Genomic DNA, 21,452 nt, shown 5'->3' on the forward strand with positions numbered 1-21,452 from the left:
GAAATTCAGATTTAACAGACCAATGGCCTGTTGGATGTGTAGTGTGAAGGAGGGGGACTAGCAGGAGTCCTCGGGTTCTGTGCTCCACAGAGGTGTCAAAGGAATAGAGATTATAGGCGGAGGAGAGGGGACATCATGAGTTTCAGTTTAGGATGTGAAGTTAACACTTCTTTCTTTCTACTCTTTCTTCCTTTCCTTCCTTCCTTTCTCTTTCTGCCTTTCCATCCCTTCCTGCTCTTTCTGCCTTTCTTTCCTCCTTCCTTCCCACTCATTTAATTACTTAGCCCTCACTGTACATGGGACACTATCCCAATCACTAGGACAATTACAATGTCCTAGGGCCATTGTAAACCAGGCCACTTTCCATGTATCCTGAACCACAAGGGGGAAAGAAGTCATCTTTACAGCCTCGGCTGCTGGGCGTCTCTGTCCAGGACACAGCTAGTCAGGCCTAAGACACAAACTGCTTAACTCCCTTCCGGTGGCACCGCATAATGTATGTGTTTATATGGGAAACACCACTAATGGCCCTTTTCTTTCTAGGTAGTGCCTTTATTTCCGCTGTGTTTCTTAAAGAAAATCTGAGAGCCTCTGACTTACTAGGTAAGTAATTCTTTAAATTATGTAATTATATCACTGCTTAGCCAGGAAGTAAATAATACCATCCATAAAAAAATATGTGCTTTAAGAACTGGGAACAAATTACTGAAATGGATATAATCTTGGAGCTGCCACCTGCTCTTCCCTGGGAAGTACTTCTGTTTTCACTGTGCCCACTCCCCTTACTGCTGACCACAGCAAATTATTATTTCAGAGTGTTGTTATTAGGAATCCTATGAAATCTTTATGAGCATAATAAAAATCCAATAAATTTCGCTTCAAAGGATGTGTTTGTTGAACAGTTGCATGGAAGTACTACATAGAAAGGAAAACCACACACAGAAATTAGATGCACCAGTTAACTACCTGATTTGTATTTAGCTCTCTCCGAGACAGTCGTATAGAACACTGTTCTTCTCATTTTTATTTAGAAATATAGCTGTCAGTGGAAAATATCCGTAGCCTTCCTGGCTGTAAGGAAGACTTGTTATATAGCAAAGCCATCACAAATTGATTATATCTTCTATCTCTTGTTGGAAATATTGTTGGAGAGAGGAATTATGTATGGAGACTCATATTTTCTTCCTTGACAAAATGCTGTCTGAATTGCTGCTGACATGTGATAATGAATATGATACTTCAGGCACTTCAAATAAAGCTACGTCAACGCGCTTCCAAGGAGATCACATTTATTTTAAAAATTTAATGGGACACGTGTTGCTCTGTTGAGCCTTTGTTTTCTCGGATTATGTTTCCCTTGAGCCTGGCGTCTTAAACGTGTTTTCCCTTTTTCTCTTCCTCTTACTTTCTGTTCGTAGGGTATCTAGTCAACACTGTCAAATTCTTCATGGTTAAAATGTTTTTCCAGATGAAGTCATATGTGAATTGTATCTTGTCAAATACATTATTTTCTATACTTTTAAAAAACATCATGGTGTGTGCAGTCAGTTGTATGGAATCAGAAATAAGAGTGAGCAATGCCTGAGTTTTTTTAATTAAAAAATAGAGGGCCTACATTATTTTTCTCACTTATCTAAAGTCTTTAGGAAACTTTACATTGTTTTATCTGAAATATGCCATCATTTGTAATTAGTGGTTGGTTAATGTTTAAATTAGTGTTAGGTATTAATGAATAATACCAATGGCTATAAAGGGAGACTTGCTAGCTATTGTGAATAGTAGTGGTAAAAAGATGACTAATTAAAACAGAATCCCTGCCCTCAAATCTTCAAATAATATAGTTGATATTTTACACACACACACACACACACACACATAAATGTTTTGTATACATAAATGTTTTTAAAAGCAGGAAATAATATGTATCATAAGGCCTGAAGCCGTTAGTTTAGATCAGGGTTTCTCAGCCTCAGCTCTGCTGGTATTTTAGGCTGGGTAGTTCTTCACTGTAGGGGCTGTCCTGTGCTGCGTAGGGTGTTCAGCAGCATCCCCCTGGCTGTTACAGATTAGGTGCCCGTAGCACCCTCTGCACCAGTTTTGACAACCGAAGATGACTTCAAACATTGCCTGATGTTCCCTGGGGGGAGTAAAACCACCCCCAGTTGAGAACCACTTGTTTAGAGTAAAGAGGAATTACGCCAGTGGGGAATCTCAGAGAGTTTTTTACAGCAGAGGCAACATTTGAATCTGCTCTGATGGCTGGATAGGACAGGCATGGGCCACGTCCAAGCAGCTGTAGGAGGGCGTACAGAGGGAGTACACAAGGAGCATTAACAAAGGTGCAAAAGGTAAGGCAAGTTTCTGTTTAATACCATACTGCAACGTCTGCCAGTAAGGTTTAGGAGAAGAATAGATGGAAGCCATAACTGTGGAAAGGGAAGAAATAGTAACATCAATATGTGCAGATGATTTGATTACATACTTAGGAAAACCCAGGGTCAACTAAGCATTACTAAAAGCAATTAATTGGCTCAACATCAAAGGATATAAGTTAAACTCACTCTCATGGGTTCCAATCTGAATTCAACCTCTGCTGCCAGCTGTGTGGCCGGTGTAATGTCACTTCCCCTCTCTGAGCTTCAGTGTGTTGGCAAGTGCTGGAGACTGTTTAGTGATCCAACTGGGCAATTCACACAAGCACTTTGAGAAATGTCAAGTCCTGTTAATTGTCACCATTTCTATGACCACCTTTGTTCCCAAAAGGTAATATTAAAAACGGGCCATAAGGAATAGGAAACATACACACGTAGACATATGCACACAAATGTACCAAACAAAATAAAACATCTACTAACACTTTGATTCTTTGCTAATTTCTCTTATTTTAATAACAGCTAACCTTTATTAATATTTTTTCTTTCCAGGTAACGATAAGTGTTCTATCTGAACTATCTCCTTTAAATGTGGGAACAACCCATTCCCAGCACTAATACTTAGGTTAAATAACGTCCCCAAGGTGACACAACCAGGACATGGTGGGCCAGCACTCCCACAGGGGAACCCTGAAACAACTGTAGCACGGGGGCTGAGGCTGCGTCTCCAGTGTCAGAGGCTGTGCGACTCTGCAAAGTCACTGCGTCTCTTCAAGCCTCAATTTGCTCACCTTCAAAATGGAGATATTACCTCCCTCATAAGATTGAGTTAATGTGTGTAAAACTCTCAGTACAGGGCCCACCACGTAATATTATTATTATTATCACTACTACTACCACGACCACTGTCAGCCACCACTCCCCCCTCCTGGTTCATCAGAACAAACCTTGACGAGGGTATTTTTGCAAACTTTCGTGATCCAGGTAACATTTCCCACAGCTCTGGTTGGGGTTCTTTTCTTTGCCTTCCTAACTTGATGCTTCAGTAGGGCTGCATAACTGATAGCACATTTATTTCATACTATAGCTAAAAGTGATCAGTTCTTGACGTTAATAAGGAAGTATTTAGTCGCCGACTCCACGCCCGTGTCTCCAACAGCAATATCATAAGGTTGCCATGATCTGAGGTCTTATAACCCATTTTGTACTTAGGGAAAGATTTCTCCCCAACCCCACTCAGTAACGTGTTAAGTCACATGTACTTTCTTTTGTCCTGTGTTGCTGTTGCCCTGAGAAAATTTGACCCTTTCTGTTAAAATCTAAAAATGCAATTTTTTTTCTTTACCAGAGAGTATAACCAAACAGGGAAAAGAACAGTTAGTGACATTTTTTTTAAAGATTAGCATATAAGCATGCTAAAAATTAAATTGTCAAAATGTGCAAAAGAAAATCGTTTCTTTTTCCCTGCTTGAAGCAAATGAAAGTTTGTTTTGCATGATGGAACAAATGAAGATTTTTGGACCATGTGGGAACAAGCTGAACTAATTTATTGCCAAATGTTGCTCTGTGACTATGAAGCTTTTCACCACTAGCCTCAAAAAAATGACCTCACAAAAGCAATGTCTGAAAAGAATTGCCAACTATTATTAACTCAATGACAAGCTTTGGACTATGTTCTGATTCTTAGTGGATTAATAACTTCAAATTATTTTCGTGATTTTTTTGTCCTTTAAAAAAAAAGCACCAGAGTTCTTCCCCCCGTAATCAGCCAAAAATGATAGTATGTTCCCTTCTCCCCTCCCTTAGTCATCAAAAGCACTGAACCTAATAGCCTGTGAGTCCTAGTTGATTTAAGTCCAGATAGTATTATCATAAAAATGAAAATTGCAGTCAATTCATCAGCACTCTCCAGAGACTAGTAACTTAATTACTTCAAGTCACTCATTTAAGGTTCCCAGATAGAACGTCAAGAGATTAATAGTGAAATGAAGACCACCTCCTCCCATCCTTCTCCCACACCTGAGGTCAGCTTGGTTTGGGGTCAGGATCTAGAACACTAATCTAGCCAAACAAACCATAATTTCTGGCTGAGAGGACAGATGGGCTATTTTGGTTTCAAAGCCGCCTCGAGAATGGCAGACTGTTTGATAGTAGGTTCAGGACTGTTTGTATCCTCGGCCTTCGTGAGACTTCCCAATCCAGGATTTAGTTGCCATAAGCCTGAGAATCTGGAGAGATTGTACTGAGGGGAGAGAACATCCCAAATGGTTTGGTATTAAGGAGTCCAGTTTATTCTGTGACTCCCGGTATCCCATGAAAGTAATAGCTGAACCCCCACTGATCAGGAAACATATTGCAAGGACCAAGAGAATCAGCCATCAATCTCAATTGGAGTCAGGTTAGCTGAATATTAAAAAACTCTTGGGGCTACCAGAAGTAAGGTCAAGTCATGTTCCAGAAGCTTGGCAATAGACAGTGAACACTAGCCAGCGTCCAGCTGGGGAGCAGAGACAAAATTAAGAGAGATTTCAGGTTTTACCTACGGGGGAGGGTGGGCTGGGAAACCCGATGTCCGTTGAGGAAGAACTGTGCAAGCAGATCTTGGAATCCAAGGCTTGCATGGATGAGGAACTCAGCAGGCTCGGGGCGCCAGTGAACAGAAGTGTCCAAAGGAGCCTGATTGCAGGCTGTTTTCCCTTCAACCACTTTATCCTTCATTCTCAGTGCACAGTATCTACAGGAGACTTTTGTAACAGAGCAGCGTAGCTTCCTGAAACAGAGGCTGCTGTCTCACAGCTGGATCCAGTTAAATGTCAGGCTTTTCCCAAAGTATAAAATATTCCTCAAAGCACTGCTTCGGGATGATATAAATGGTCAAATATGTTTAGAAAATATTACAACCGTATCCTCCTCTAGGAGATTCACAATGAACACCAACACACTGAGGATCTCAGAGGGTCCCTCTGTAAAAGAACTATTTAAGTCTGTTTAATTCAACTCCTCCCAAATAAATTTGACTTGAGGCCTTCCTTGGTGGAGGTGCCATCTTACGTAAGATGGAGCTGCCATCCTACGAAACGGGTTCCAGTTGGGAGATGCTCTTCTAAAGGAACCACAGGGCTGATCAAGGACCACGGGAGAGGGCAAGTCCTTCTGTCCCCAGTGGGGCGCCACATCTGGCCTCAGGTTACGCTCTGTACAGCTCCTGGGGTGCCACTGGCTGAGACCACAGTGTGAGTGACAGCCCTGAGCTGTCCCTTCACCAGCCCTGGTCCTCTGTCATACAAGAGGCGGGAGACTAGTCATTACACAAGGAGGCCACCTGGGTTCCAATCCAAGCTCTGCACTTAGCTAGCAGACTCCAGACCAGGTAGTTACTCCCTCTGTGACTCAATGTTCTCATGGGTCCAATGTGGGCAGTAATAGTTCAATAGTGTACAATAGTATGTACTATGTGTGTATGTGTATATACATACATGTTATAATATAATAACGTAGTAGCATCATTGCCTGTCAGAGGTTTGTTGTAAGGATTAAGGTAGTTACACATAAAATATTTAGAATTGTGCGTGTAAGTTTTAGCTGTTACCATTACAGCTCTGATTATCACATTTCAGTGTGAAGATGATCACAATGCAACTCTCATGTCAGCCATGTTGTCTGTGAAACCAATAGTTTTAAGAACATCCCTCTAAAAAATGATTGCCCTCCCTTGGCGTATGCCCCCCCCCGTGGTTACCTCATTTACAAAAAGCAGGGATGAGCTTGTTCACCTCTTTTGCACGGATGGCAAGTTCATAGGAAGAGACTTTATTAGTATTTCTATTTTGCATCAAGCTAAATCTGAAGCTCCCACCAGTGACTGTAGACTTTCAAGTGACTTGAGTTGTACTTGATGTGAAAATGTGTTTACTGCAGGTCTGGGCATGAGGGTGGCAGGTGGGGCCACATTCCTACATCATGGTCACGTCCAGTCGTTGACTCGCACCTGCAGCTAACCCGCAGCTGCTCCAGCTTTGGTCCCCACCGATGTCCAGGTGCCGTGTGCACCAGTTCCTCGAAGACAGCAGTGGACAGCAAATATCGGGCTGCTAGTGTGTCTTCTTCTCTGTGATCTGTTAGTTATGACATTCCCTTTCTCCTGTCTTAAGAGTAATGGAGATAATCTTCACTAGACAACAGCCAATTCCTTCCCACTCGACCCTCCAGTCTCGAATTGAATTGCTATCCCCTGAGAGAGAGCCCCAGAGACGCCTGATGGTCCCTGGACTATAGTGTGAGATACAATTTTGAATGAATTTTTAAGCTGAACTCAGGTGGCCTTTGACTCTTGGCATTCAGCATCCTGAGGTCATTCTGTCCCAAGGTCCTCTGTCACACCAGACCTCCAGGTGAGATTTTCAAACATAGTGTCCTAAACTATGCTCCCCATACTGGCCTCCTGCAGAGCCACATTCCTGGAGTCTAGCAGGCATGACATGTTAATTTGTGCCTAGAGATGAGAAGACTTCCAGCTAGCAAGTAGCAGTGAAACTTGAATTCTTTGGGAGCAGTTTCAGCTCAGATGCTGAGGTCCAATTCCAAGGTCCAATTCTTGACCTGAAATGTAATGGTTTCCATGGGCAAAGAGCATGTCAAGTGCTGCTTCCCTTCCTTTAGTGTCTCACTCTTCCAGATACTCCTTTGGGCAAATGGACCAGCAGAAGGTAAACTAGCCAGTTTCTAAGTCAGAAATCTGTGTCTTTCAAAACAGGAGATATGTGTGGCTTTACTGAAATACAAATAGTGGGAACTGACATCTCATGCCACGTTTAGAAAAAAAGTGGGATATAAATAAATCTTAAGGAAATTTATTTAAGGAACTGCTAATGACTATCTTCAACACTTTTAAACACAAAAAAAATGTGCACATGATTTATAAAGGAGACAATCACACAGAAAAAAATAATGACACCAAGTAAACAAGCACATAACAGTTGGCAGCTATCCAGACTGCCTTTGTAATTGTCAAAGGTAGCTGCAGTTAAAATTATTAAGAAGAAAGAACGTATCACCTACTGAGCTACCACAGAGTTACTTACTAGACACATTGTGATGTGATGCCCACACAAAACGATGCATATAAAAAGTACTTTGATGCCAAGGTTGTGGGTTCAATCCCCTGTCAGGGCACATACAAGAATCAACCAGTGAATGCATAAATAAGTGGAGCAACAAACTGATGTTTCTCTCTCTCTCTCTCTCTCTCTCTCTAAAATCAATAAATTTTTTGAAAAGTACTTTGAAAGTGTCATTGCAAAGTCATCAGATATTGTATTTGTATGTAAGGAGTTTTGAAATGCAGTGAAGATCTACGTATAAAGGAGGACAGTATACAAACGTGGGGGCAGATGTGAAATGGGAGAGCAGGGATGTGGCAGGATGTGGCACAGGGACCATCCTGGACAGTCAAATTAAATAAGTAGCACTCCCTCCCTATAATAGAATACTGTGCAGACTTACAGAGAATGAGGTCACCAAACTTATACTGAAATGTTCCCCAAGATGTTCTGGTAATTAGAAATAAAACACGATTCAGGGGACTTCCGGCCAAGACGGAGGCGTAGGTAGATACACTTTGCCTCCCCACACAACCAAAAGAAGGACAACAACAAATTTAAAAACAAAAACCAACCAGAACTGCCAGAAAATAGAACTGTATGGAAGTCAGACAACCAAGGAGTTAAAGAAGAAATACTCATTCAGACTGGTAGGAGGGGAAGTCCAGGAAGCTCAGGGAGTCCCAAAGAAGTTGGACCCAAGAAAGCACACACCAAGGCACATCATAATTACATTACTCAAGATTAAAGAGGAGAGAATCTTAAAAGCAGCAAGAGAAAAGGAGACAGCTACCTACAAAGGAGTACCCAAAGGACTACCAGCTAATTTCTCAAAAGAAACCTAGCAGGCAAGAAGGGGCTGGAAAGAAGTATTTGAAGTCATGAAAGGCAAGGATCTACATCCAAGATTACTCTATCCAGCAAAGCTATCATTTAAAATGGGAGGGCAGATAAAGTGCTTCCCAGATAAGGTCAAGTTAAAGGAGTTCATCATTACCAAGCCCTTATTCTATGAAATGTTAAAGGGACTTATCTAAGAAAAAGAAGATCAAAAATATGTACAGTAAAATGACAACAAACTCAGTTATTAAAACCGAACATAAAAAAAACAAAAACAAATATGAACTAAGCAAACAACTAGAACAGGAACAGAATCATAGAAACAGAGATCACATGGAGGGTTGTCAGCAGGGAAGAGGAGGGGAGAACGGTGGAAAAGGTACAGGGAATAAGAAGCATAAATGGTAGGTACAAAATAGACAGGGGGAGGTTAAGAATAGCATAGGAAATGGAGAAGCCAAAGAACTTATATGTACGACCCATGGACATGAACTAAGGGGGTGAGAGGCTGCTGGTGGGAGGCGGGGTACAGAGAAGAGGGGAATAAAGGGGAGAAAAAATCGGACAACTGTTATAGCATAATCAATAAAATATATTTTAAAAATAAAGAAAAGCACGATACAGAAAGTGTGTATGATATTGTTTGTGTGAAAAACCCAGAACTCCTGCACACTAACACGCACATGCATACGATGTCTCTGGAAAGAAAACCTCAGGAACTAGAGGCTGTAGTTAACTTTGAGCAGAGGAGGTAGGAGGCTGTCAGGGTATACGACTCTTCACTGAGCACACTGGTGTGGCATTTGCCTTTGTTACCATATACATGTGTTACCCATTCAAAAGTAGATTTTAAAAAAAGAAATATAGACACTAGATACAGTTAGATGAGACAAAGAAATAGCTGGCAGAGGAACTCTTTATAAATAAGAAATTCGGATTTCACAAAAGAAAGTTTGAAGTCTCTGAGACGTATAAATTGTAATTATTTGCTTTTATACTAATTAAATATACCAAGTTTACAAAACTGGCTTTTTCTTAATTCCTTCTTTCTAGGAACCTAATTTGGACAAGTATAAAAGATTTTTTTTCCCAAGGAAGGAAAAGGCTGACCAGTAATTTTGCCCAAGTTCTTATATATGGTTTTCATTATTTTCCTTTTATTAGACTGCTTAATAATGTATATTGTTTTTCATTTTGAAAAAGTCAATTAGAAACAGCTTTGAAAATTGTGTGTATAATTTCTGTCTTCACAGAGCATTACAGAATAAATTGTTACTAAGATGAAACTTATTTTATGGCTTCTACAATACCCTGAATAGCTATTGTTTCGCTTGTGTGAAAAATCAAATGCTCTTTGTTTTCAGAAACTAGATTTCAAAATCCTAAATCGTTCGGTTAAGAAGTATAGGAAATTGGTGTCTTCAAATTATGAGATTTTTATAGACAAACCAAATTTTGTCAGGTTAGAGTGGTAAATTATATACACAGCAGTACTTACCTCAGCGATGAAACACATTGAATTATGTTTTCAAGGGTGCTACCTGAAAAATGCTACATCTATCCCCTTTTCTAGGGCTACTGTGTTAATAAATAAGTAGTTTGCAGTGTTACTCGGAAGCATCCTTCCCTTCTCCCCCTTCCATGGCCACTCTCCCACACATTCCCTTCCTCCACTATTTTAACATGAAGACTGGAACACATTCCTTACATAGGTTCATTATGTGATATTATACTCAGCTCTGCCTGGAATTCTAGATTCTAAATTGGATTAAATAAACCTTACAGCAAAGTCAGTGTTCACCTTCGTTATTTCTGCTAAAGCACAGGTGGCAAACGCAAGGCCCGCGGGCCGAATCCAGCCCTCCACCTTGTTTTATCCGGCCCGGCACCTTGTGTCTACCCGCAGCAGTGCCGAGCTCTCGCTTAACTGTTAAGGAGTAGTTACATTTATACAGTCCTCAAATGGCATTCAGCCATTTGAAAGCAACTGTCAGGCTGATGTAGCCCCCGGTGAAAATGAGTTTGACACCCCTGTAAAGGGACCCCAGTAAATGGCAATGATTCCGGTGCTCCTTTAGCAGAGTTTCAGAGTGTAAAGTCACCCGAAGTGTTTGTAAAGCTCCAAAGATGAGTAAGCGCGGAGTGGACGGTCTGGTGAAGGACTGCCCCGCCCTCTGGCCATCCATCGAGATCTGGATCTAGGTCTGCCCTGGGCTTGCTGGCCCACGTGGAAACAGCCAGCTCAGCGGTGATTTCATATCTCCGTGTGCAGTTGTCCCAGTCTTCCCCGTCGTAGGGCAAAGCTCCTCTGGAGAGACCAGGATTCATCTGGCACAGCAGAGACAAAGCAGCAGCTGTGGCCTGCCCCTTCCACTCCCTGGCCCTCATTGCTCTTTGAAGGCAATGCCCCCAGGCAAATGAGTGGTCTGATCTAGGGGTGGTTTGATGAGCCCTGTTTTAATAGGGAGGGACCATGGGCACCTTTGCAAGTGGTGCTCAGTCTATAGGTAATGTTTACATCCACAAAAAGGCTGGGATGTCCCTTTTCAACTTGTTTTGTCTTTTCAATTTTATCTAAAGGTACGACATTGGCATTCGCAGGATCATATTTATTGGTGAACTTTGCTCCAAATATAACTCAGGCGATCTCTGCAAGAACGATACAGTGTTACATCGTTGGGTGGCAGTTCCTGATCTACGTGGTAAGATTCCTCCCATTACTGCGGCAGCAGCCGTGTTAGCTGGACCGCTGGTCCTTGCAGATATTAGAGAACTAATGTGAACTAATGTAATCTTTTCTTTTCAGCATTAATATCTCATTAAATTATAGACATATTTGACCAACAGCAAAGTGTTTGAAACACTAACTCGGCAATGGAAATCCCTCAGTTTCCCAGGTATCCTGACCTTGGGGGTGGCCCAGGACTGGAACAATTTCTGCAACATTTAATCTGACAAATTTCAGAGCAACATATTTTAGAACAACTCAAAGTAGAAACAAACACCACCCCCCAAAAAAGTACCTCTCTTCCAAGGTCAAAGGAAAGGACCCACAGACACATTTTGCTGCATTGAGTTTTGTTCAAGGTAGATATTCTCTTCAAAAAAGTTCTCGTTGAGACCAATGCCACAGGTTGTCTATGGAATCATGTATTTTTCAGATTAGATGCGACTTCAAAAAGCTATTTTCTCTAGTCCTCTGCCATTAAAACAGGTAACATAGTGTGATCCTACTGTACACACCTGTTATTTAAAAGTTATTGGTTAAGTTTGTTCCGAGTGTGACCAAGGATATCACAGCAGGAACGACATGGTGTCACATTCTTATGTGCGGTTCCTCCTCTACGTGACAAGAGTTCTGGATCTTACCATCTTTGAGATGTAATCCTGAACACTGGAATGTAAATGTTTACAGGTCTTTTCTCTTTGTAATCTCGCACTCTGCTCCTTTCTCTTACTCAACAATGATGCTTAGATTTCTCTGTTAAAAAGAAACCTTCTTACGCTGTACACCTTTTCATAAACTACCTTACTTCCCTTCCATCCACCACCAAAATTCATTCCCCTCCATTTTCTCAGCTCCTATTCACTCGTCATTCATTATAATCTCTTCGTGGATCCCTCCCCACAAACTGCCAAATGGAAACTTCTTTTTGTTCTTGCTTCTTCTCGAACCTTGTGCAGCGTTTACTCGAGGCCCATCATCTTCTCTTTGAACTGCCTCCTCCCTGTGTCCTCAGTGCCTTTCCCCTCTTCCTCCTCTTCCGCTCTGACTATCCCATCCCAGGCTGTCGATAGTTACCTCCTTCTGTCCTGCCAACCACTCTTACCTGTTCATGCTAAATATTCCTCCAGGGTTTTCTGGGGTGATCTCATTGCCCACCCCACCGTTATCCTTTAGAGGGACTTGCAAATCCAGACCTACGTTTTCTTCCCAGGCGTCTTCCCAGCTGCAGAGCCATGTTCTCATCTGTCCACAGATTACTCATCCCTGCCCGGGTATTCCATAGGCTCCTCAAATGTAACATCTCAAAAACTGAACTCCATACATCTTCTCCCCTTAACTCCCTCCTCTCTTATATTGGGAGGCACCCCTGACCCCTGCCCACCGTCGCCCTTTAGGACTGGGCTTCCCAATGCAGGTTAGCCTTCCTCAGGACTGTCCTACTTTGTGTCTGCCGCCTCCCCCATTGTATCTTCCCCCGTGTTCCACACGCCCAGTCCCTTAACTAGCACGGCCATTGTCCATCAAGCCTAAGAACTCGAAGGACTTGTTGTGTATTCTATGACGGTCTAAACATGAAGTCCTACCAACACGTTGTATTCTTTGCCTATAGGCAAAACAGATTCTTCATCCAGTAAGAAAAGGGTCACATAGTTTACGACCAGAAAATGAATAGCCTAAGTTGAGTCCTTTGGAGATTTAAGATGCATGAAGACTTATTTTGGGGGGAATAAACAGCATTGTTTGATGATGATGTATATTATTTTGTTTTAACACCAGAGAAAACATTTTAAAAGAATAAAACTACTTTTTATTAAAACTTATATTGATATTTCCACAAAAAAAAACCCTCTGAAATTAATTGCATTTTGCCATTTCCCAGAGTCAACTCTTAACATTCATTCATTTATTTATTCACTAATTCATTTAATTTATTAGTCACCCTGAATATAGAGAGGAATACCTGTAGCAGGAATTTCAATCCTGGGACAGACCCACAGTCCTGTAAAATAATGAAAGTATATTTGAAAGTAAATGTCACCCCCCAAAAAGGTAATTCCAAATATTTATTAGATGGCATAAAATAACCCTTTAATAAAGTCACATTTGAATAACACTATTGGCATTAGACCCTAAGGGAAATAGATCTATATTACATAATCTGTTATATGTTGCATCTCTAAAGACCAGGATTTAGCAATTATATACAGAGATCTTGAGCTAAAGTTTGGTTTAAATCTGTTAAACGTCTAAGTAATCAATGTTTAATCCTTGGATGTGGCAGATTCTGTGCTTTTTCTGCAAACTATGACTGTGACGATCATAATTACAGTAAGACTGTTCTTTGAAGTATCATTCATCTAACTGTTTTTATGTTACACTAAATATAAGAGCAGAATCTGAATTGCCTTTCAGGACTGGTTAAAAACTAACAAATTGGCCCTGGCTGGTATGGCTCAGTGGATTGAGCACCAGCCTGCAAACCAAAGAGTCACCCATTCGATTCCCAGTCAGGGCACATGCCTGGGTTGCGGGCCAGGTCCCCAGTTGTGGGTGCGCAAGAGGCAACCACACATTGATGTTTCTTTCCCTCTCTTTTCTCCCTTCCTTTCCTTCTCTCTAAAAATAAATAAATAAAATCTTTTTTTAAAAAAACTAACAAATTGACTAAAAATATTTCAAAGTCTGAATAAGTTTTGCATCTCTCAATAGAGGGTTATAAAATTGTGTTACAGACTGGCTAATAGCATCCCCCTGGCTCATGTGTTTACCTGTGCCAAGTGGATGTCCTTTTTACCTGTAAGCCTCAAAGGAACTGGAAGCCTTAGATACGGGCCCAGGAGCCTATCCTCTGAGCTGGGACAGGAAGAGGATTTGAGAGGCCTGGTGTCCACTGGCCAGTAAAGAATGAGGTGCCCTTTGCTCACCCACGAAAACAGCCTTTCTTAGCCTGTATTCATAGAGGGGTGGTCCTGCCTGGTGCTTGCCAAAACCACAGAACAAACTGAGTGGGTTTTCAAGGTCAAGCTAGCTTGGAGAGATGCTGGGTAACACGGCCCCCTCTGACAAATACATCATCCCTCTTAGTATGTTGAAAACTGAAAGTACTTTAGGAAAGAGACAGGCTTGATTTTGTTAGTCCCACCTGCTCCAGGCTAATGTGGCCATGGGGCCCTTTTCTGGACAGACCTTTTGTTGATTAACACCTATTAACTCGGGCTGCAGAGCCCGCAAGCGGAAATGCAGCTCTAAGCCTCAATCACTGAATGTCCTTTGGCAGGCTTGAATGTGGCGTTTGGCCCACCCGTAATTTCCCACCGACTATTCAAATTGAAACCTCTGTTGTGAACATAGAATCGTACAGGAAATATTCTGCATGGAGCTCATTTTCCCTCCACCAGACAAAAAATTAAATCAGCAGAACCCTAAAGCTGATTAGCAAGTCAGCCTTCCTAGCAAAGCCTCTTGGAGAAAACTGTTTGCAAGACCTCAGCACCTATTGAATGAGGTTCATTTGCTTTGCTGTCTGAAGGCAGGTAGCTCTTGCAGGTCTGCCCTTGGGCGTACTTCTGCCGGAGCGGTAGCCACCCCTCACTGAGCAGGCCGACCCTGTTCCTAGCTCAACTGCATTCTGTCCTTTACCTGCACAACAGCCCTGTATGTTAGCAGATGAGGAACCTCAGGTAGGGAGGTTCAGTAGCCTGCCCAAGATCACATGAATACCGAAGGGCAGAGTCAGAGTTCAAAACAGGGCTGTCCGCCTCCTGGTGCACACTCCGCGGACCTCACTGTGCAAATTCGTAAAAGCCGGCTGCTGCCGAGGATCAAATCTCTGTCCAGACTTGTCTTAGAGAGAATCTCCGCAGAGCTCATTTCTTTAGGACAAAGAAGCCCTGTTAAGGGGCCTTACTTTCGAGAAAGAACGTGGTGAGAGAACACGAGGTGGGCGAGGCTCGGACTTTGGTGCTGGAAGTGGGGCATCCGTGGTGAAATTCTGTGTGCCTCTTTTGTCCCATCATCCCATGGCCTGGCAGTGCTCTTTTTACCCCTGGAAACAGGGAGAGAGTGAGTGCCTTTAAATCTAATTAGGTCAGAGAGCCAGTCCAGAAAACCCAGACCATCCAGAAAACTCGTCCTGAACACTGTGGTCCTCTGGAAAGGCTTCGGGTACCAAACCTGTTAGTTTCTTACTGCTTCCCTAACAAATTGCCGCAGACTTAGTGGCTTGAAACAGTACAAGTTCATTACAGTTTTGAGGGTCAAAAGTCCAACCCAGGCCTCAAGTGGACAAACTCAAGCTGTTGGCAGGGCCATATCCCTCGCTAGTGCCTCTAGGGGGGAATCTGTCTCTTTGCCTTTTCCAGCTTCTGGAGGCCACCAGCTGGGAAGGCTCTTGGCTTTTAAAGGCTCTGTAATTACATTGAGCCCACCTGGATAAACCAGGATAATCCCCATCTCTGGGTCTGTAGCCTTAATCGTGTCTACAAGGCCCCTTTGCCTTGTAAATAACACATGCAAAAGCTCCAGAGATTAGGTAGGACATGGACATCTTTGGAGAGCCATTATTCTGCCTGCCCGAACTACATAACCCCTCTGACCTTGGTTTCCCCACCTGTAAAATGAGGATAATAAGAGTGCCTACCTCCAAAGGTGGTTGTGAGGACTCGGTGAATTAGTCCAGGTGAAGCCAGCGGTGAGCCACGCAGTAAGTGCTGCTGTTACTTCTCACCTCTGAGATAGCAGCGAAGCGGCCTCTTCGTGGGTTGCAGCAACCTGGAGAAATCACAGCTTCTTTAATATTGATATTTTCCAAGAGTGGGGAACAGTGTTGCTAGAGAAAAATTAACATTAATTCATGCCACTTGAATGTTTTATTCCTGGAAACTCCATGAGGTCTTGCCACCAGACAGAACCCAGGGCAACTGCAGTCCTTCCGTGAGCAACAGGATCTCATGTTTTATTTATCGAAAGCCTCAGAGGTGGAATTTACAAAAAGTTACAATGCATTTTTAGAACTGGTAACTGCCCTCATCGCTCCCCCCCAAATTGGAAATCGGCACACAAATAGATTTAGTGACATGCTCTGCGTGTGAGAGCCAGAAGAGCTTTCTTCTGTCCATCAGCGCACACTGTGGTCCCTGCGTCGCGTGACAAAGGGAAGGTGGTAGCTGAACAGAGACCCAGCCCAGACGGGTATCTCTGTAAACAACTGGTGAGTCGCACCGAGGCTGGGACACCCAGTGTTTGACGGCAGGCTTCTGGGAGGTACAGAGATAGGAGTTTAACAGCTCTTGTAGCACTGCTTGATTGAGTCAAAGGCCTGGCAAATAAGTTTTATAAGGAGAAGTTAAAGTAATTGGTTTAATTTACCAGGAAAAGAAAACTACGGGATGACTTAATTTTCCATATTAGATGAAAAGGTTTTTAAATGAGGAAGGTTTGGTCCTGCTGCTTTCCGTGCCCACAGAGGATTAAAGGGAAAACACAAACCAACAAACAGAACCTGGAGTGGAGACAGTAGAGATTTGTGCTGACTTAGACAGGCCCCCATAGGTAAAATGCAGTCCTGGAAGCAGCGAAGTCCCCAGCTTGAGTAATTGTTAAGAGAAAAACAAACAAACTGGTGTTGGTATTTTTACTTGGCTGATGTCAGAAAAGTAAACATTCATATTTATGATTTCAGTCCATGGGTACTGTCTCTTTGAAAAAAAAAACAAAAAACTAAGTTGCTTCAGCTTGTCTTAAAGACCTCCAAAAAGAAAAAGAAAAAAGGTTAAAACAAAAATAAAATTGAGAACTCAAACTTACACTAGAGTTTTCTTAAGGGTAGGAAAATTTTAGACATTCGGTCAATTAACACTCATTGAACCATCAGTTTATTAGACATTAGGTCTGTTTTTTGCCATGTTCCTAAAAGATTTGAGATGGAATTTACTCGTAATTCCCTAAATACTTCCTGAGTGACTGACTCAGTACCAGGCACAGGAGACGGAGTGGCAACCACAGCAGACAAGGTCGCTGTTCTCACAGGCCCGAAGTGCTAACTGGGGAGACCAACGGGAAACACATAGATACATGAACAAGAAATAGGCCCGATGGTGATAAAACGTAGCCACCTCCGGTCAGTTGTGATAGGAAGACTGGGCAGCTCTGTTAGATCAGAGTAGTCAGGGAAGACCTTGCAGGGGGTGATGTTTAAGCGGAGAGCTGAGGGACTGGAGGGAGCCACTGGGGAGAGCAGGGAAGTGCTCAGTGAGTGCAGAGGCCCATGGGCAGGAGCGCTCTGAGGACTGCCAGGAACTAGGGAGGGAAGAAGGCCGCGTGTGGCTGGCTCTGGGGGACCATCCGGGAGCAAGTTGCACGAGATGAGATCAGAGAAGTCGGCTGGGGCTTTGTGACCCAGACGGGAGTTTGGATTCTGTTCGTAATGTGATAGGAAACCATAGGAGACGTAAGCAAAAGAACGGCTGGATCTAATTTATATTTCTACTACATGTATCATCCTGGATGAATCTCATAAACAATGCACAGTGAAAAAAAGCAAGCAAGTGAAAGCAATATGATCCCACTTGTATAAAGTCCAAATATATGCGAAAATAAACAGGGCGTCATTTGGGGATACATAGAAATGTGATGTATAAAGAAAATGAATGGTAAACACAAAATTCAGTACAGTGGGTCCTGGGGAGGTCGCAGGAGAGGGGAGTGCAAGAGGGGAGGGGCATGCAACAGACTTCAAGAGTATCGGTTCTCTTTCTGAGGTTAGGGGCACAGGAGTACGCGCCACAACACTGCAAATACCTTCTATGTATATCATGTGTACGCTCTATGAATAAAATAGTTCATTATCCAGACTGTGTTTTTAAATGATTCCTCTGGCTGTGGAATGAATGGCTGGATTGTAGAGAGGCGGGAGTAAAATCAGAGATGAAAGAGGAGCCACAGCAGTGGTCAGAGAGGGGTGGGGATCACGGGAAAGGAGCGTGTGGTGATGGCGCCCGCTGCGGGGTGGAGACCCAGGGGAGAACAGGTAGGGAAGGCAGGCAGTCACAGGTTAGGTGTTACCCATCCCCATGCGACAGAGTATTAAACAGGCACGTGGGGATGCCTAGTAGAGAGTTGGGTGCAGGAGACTGGAGTTGCAGGGAGGACAGGACTGGAGACGAGGATTTGGGCACCACAGGCATGTCAGTGATGCTGGAGCTCGGGGTCTGGACAGCCGGGGTTTCTGACATCGTTCTAACACATTTATAATTGTCCACAGGAACTCCAGTCCCCTCACCTTCAACTGTCACATGATAACTTGCAAAGTCAAAGAAGTGTGACATTCCCAAGACTTTATATAGAATAATTTATACTTTACCCCTTTTATCTTTTTTATTTCTAGATTTCAGAAATACTAATTTTCTGCATTCTCCTATACTTCCATAAAAGAAAAGGAATGAAGCACATTGTAATTCTGCTAACCCTGGTGGCACTTCTAGGTAAGAATATATTTTGATTCTTAATTTTCTAATCTAGTCATGCTAAGTCAAAAAAAATATGAAGGAAAATACTTGAGCGTTCTATTCCTTTCTCATTGTTCACACTTTTCAACTCAGATTTATAAAAAGAAACTGAGTCTCAATTATACACACTATACTTTGCATGTCTCTTGCTTCAATTACTGTACATTGCTTTTAAAAATATATTTAGTGATTCTTACTTTTGGGTTATTTTATCCACTCTCTGACAACTTGAGGATTTTTCTCTTAGTAAATAATTGAAAAATATAAAAACAAATGATCAAGATCTATCCTATTTACATTCTTTTAAACTTTAAATATTGGCTACTCTGAAACATAAACGTGAGCGGTGTGATTTTCTCATATGTAACGTTTCTTTCATTCATTGTTTACCCACTCATTTCCTTTTTTTCCCCAGAGGAACCTTATAAGATTCAAAAACTGATGATTAGAAAGCCCACTTTGTATTTCTCCCTCCCTACTACCTACCTACCTACCTACCTACCTACCTACCTACCTCTCTCTCTCTCTCTCTGTCACACACACTCACTCACATAGACACACACACACACACTTTCACATGTATCAGCCCTAGAAGATCTTATTAATCATTTGGGAAATTCCCTTTTTAAAAATGTATTTGTAGTTCTTCTTTTGCCTCTTCGCCTATGAGAGGACCCATAGTTGCGTGGTGTTTGCTGACTTCAAACACTGTACTTACACCAGTGGGGCAGGCGCCGCCACCAGGTTACCGAGGTGTTGGGGCTTTCATTTGTTCATTTCATCAACTAGTTCTCTCCTTTGAACTGAAGGATTTGCATTCATGATAGTCACATACAGAAAGAAGTTCACTCCATACCATATTTAGGAATACTATCAATCAGAAGAACAGAAAAGGAACTTTATGTTTGTCTCCTTCCAAATTACCAGATAGGGAAGAACCAAAGCAAACAACTAAGAGGAAAAAAATGTACAGTATGTACAAAGATATTGAAAATAGAGGAGAACCAAGATGGCGGCGTAGGTAGACATACTGCGCCTCCTCGCACAACCAGAACTGACAGAGAATCGAACAGCAAGGGGGACCAACACAAAGAAAATAGAAAATAACCATTCATCCAGACTGGTAGGAGGGGCGGAGACGGGCACCGGGGAGGAGAGGACTCGCGTGGCTGTGGCGGGACTGAGACTGGCGGAGTGTGGGACAAATGGCGCAGGCAGTCCGAGCACTAGCAGACCCTGCGGCCCCACATCTGCACAGATAAACCGAGAGGGCCGGACTCAGAGTGGCGGAGAGTGGGGCAGGCAGAGCAGCGGGTAGCACCCCGCGGCACCAAATTCGCCCACAGATAAACCGGACGAACGGCGGGCAACGAAGGAGACCGTGCAACCCAGGGCTCCAGCTCAGGGAAATAAAGCCTCAAACCTCTGATTGAAAGTGCCCCGGGGGGTTGGGGCAGCAGCAGGAGAGACTCCCAGCCTCACAGGAGAGGTCGTTGGAGAGACCCATGGGGGCCTAGAGTGTGCACAGGCCCGCCCACTCGGGAGCCAGCACCAGAGGGGCCCAGTTTGATTGTGGGTAGCTGAGTGAAGGATTGAAATCCGGAGGAGAGTGAGGCAGGCGCCATTGCTCCCACTCGGCCCCTCCCCCTCGTACAGCGTCACAGCTCAGCGACCAGCGTTACCCCGCCCTGGTGAACACCTAAGGCTCCGCCCCTTAAAGTAACAGAAGCACCAAGACAAAAAAAAAAAAAATGGCCCAAATGACAGAACACTTCAAAGCTCCAGAAAAAATACAACTAAGCGACGAAGAGATAGCCAACCTATCGGATGCACAGTTCAAAGCACTGGTTATCAATATGCTCACAGACTTGGTTGAATCTATTCGAAAAACAGATGAAAAAATGAAGCCTATGCTAAGAGAAACAAAGGAAAATGTACAGGGAACCAATAGTGAGGAGAAGGAAACTGGGACTCAAATCAATGGTGTGGACCAGAAGGAAGAAACAAACATCCAAACAGAAAAGAATGAAGAAACAAGAACTTGGAAAAATGAGGAGAGGCTTAGGAACCTCCCGGACGCCTTGAAACGTTCCCACATCCGAATTATAGGGGTGCCAGAAGGAGAAGAGGAAGAACAAAAAATTGAAAACTTATTTGAACAAATAATGAAGGAGAACTTCCCTAATCTGGCAAAGGAAATAGACTTCCGGGAAGTCCAGGAAGCTCAGAGAGTCCCAAAGAAGCTGGACCCAAGGAGGAACACACCAAGGCACATCATAATTACATTACCCAAGATGAAACGCAAGGACCTACATCCAAGATTACTGTATCCAGCAAAGCTATCATTTAGAATGGAAGGGAAGATAAAGTGCTTCTCAGATAAGGTCAAGTTAAAGAAGCTCATCATCACTAAGCCCTTATTATATGAAATGTTAAAGGGAGTTACCTAAGAAAAAGAAGATCAAAAATAGGAACAGTAAAAATGACAGCAAACTCACAGTTATTAACGGCCACACATAAAACAAAAACGAGAGCAAACTAGGCAAACAACTAGAACATGAGGGTTGTCATTAAGGGAGTGGGAGGGGGAGAAGGGGGAAAGGTACAGAGAATAAGTAGCATAGATGATAGGTGGAAAATAGACAGGGGGAGGGTAAAAATAGTGTAGGAAATGTAGAAGCCAAAGAACTTATAAGTATGACCTATGGACATGAACTATAGGGGGGGAATGTGGGAGGGAGGGGGGTGGGCAGGATGGAGTGGAGTGGGGAGGGAAATGGGACAACTGTAATAGCATAATCAATAAATATATTAAAAAAAAAAAAAAAAAAAAAAAAAAAAAAGAAAATAGAGAAAATTTTAAGTAGGAAAGTAGGGTAACAGAATTAAGATAATGCATATCAATTAT

At 42.8% G+C, this 21,452-nt stretch overlaps 1 protein-coding gene across 1 annotated transcript in view; it reads left to right on the forward strand.

The window, feature by feature from the left end:
• Nucleotides 1-21,452, forward strand: part of NIPAL2 (NIPA like domain containing 2) — a 72,125-nt gene that overhangs the window by 36,031 nt on the left and 14,642 nt on the right. Inside the window, exons 4-6 of the mRNA XM_053929442.1 lie at nt 544-603; nt 10,892-11,013; nt 18,424-18,520. Of these exons, the coding sequence (XP_053785417.1) occupies nt 544-603; nt 10,892-11,013; nt 18,424-18,520 (279 nt within the window). The remainder of the gene's footprint in view (nt 1-543; nt 604-10,891; nt 11,014-18,423; nt 18,521-21,452) is intronic.

Source organism: Desmodus rotundus, chromosome 8, assembly GCF_022682495.2.
Source record: "Desmodus rotundus isolate HL8 chromosome 8, HLdesRot8A.1, whole genome shotgun sequence".
NCBI classification, from domain to species: domain Eukaryota; kingdom Metazoa; phylum Chordata; class Mammalia; order Chiroptera; family Phyllostomidae; genus Desmodus; species Desmodus rotundus.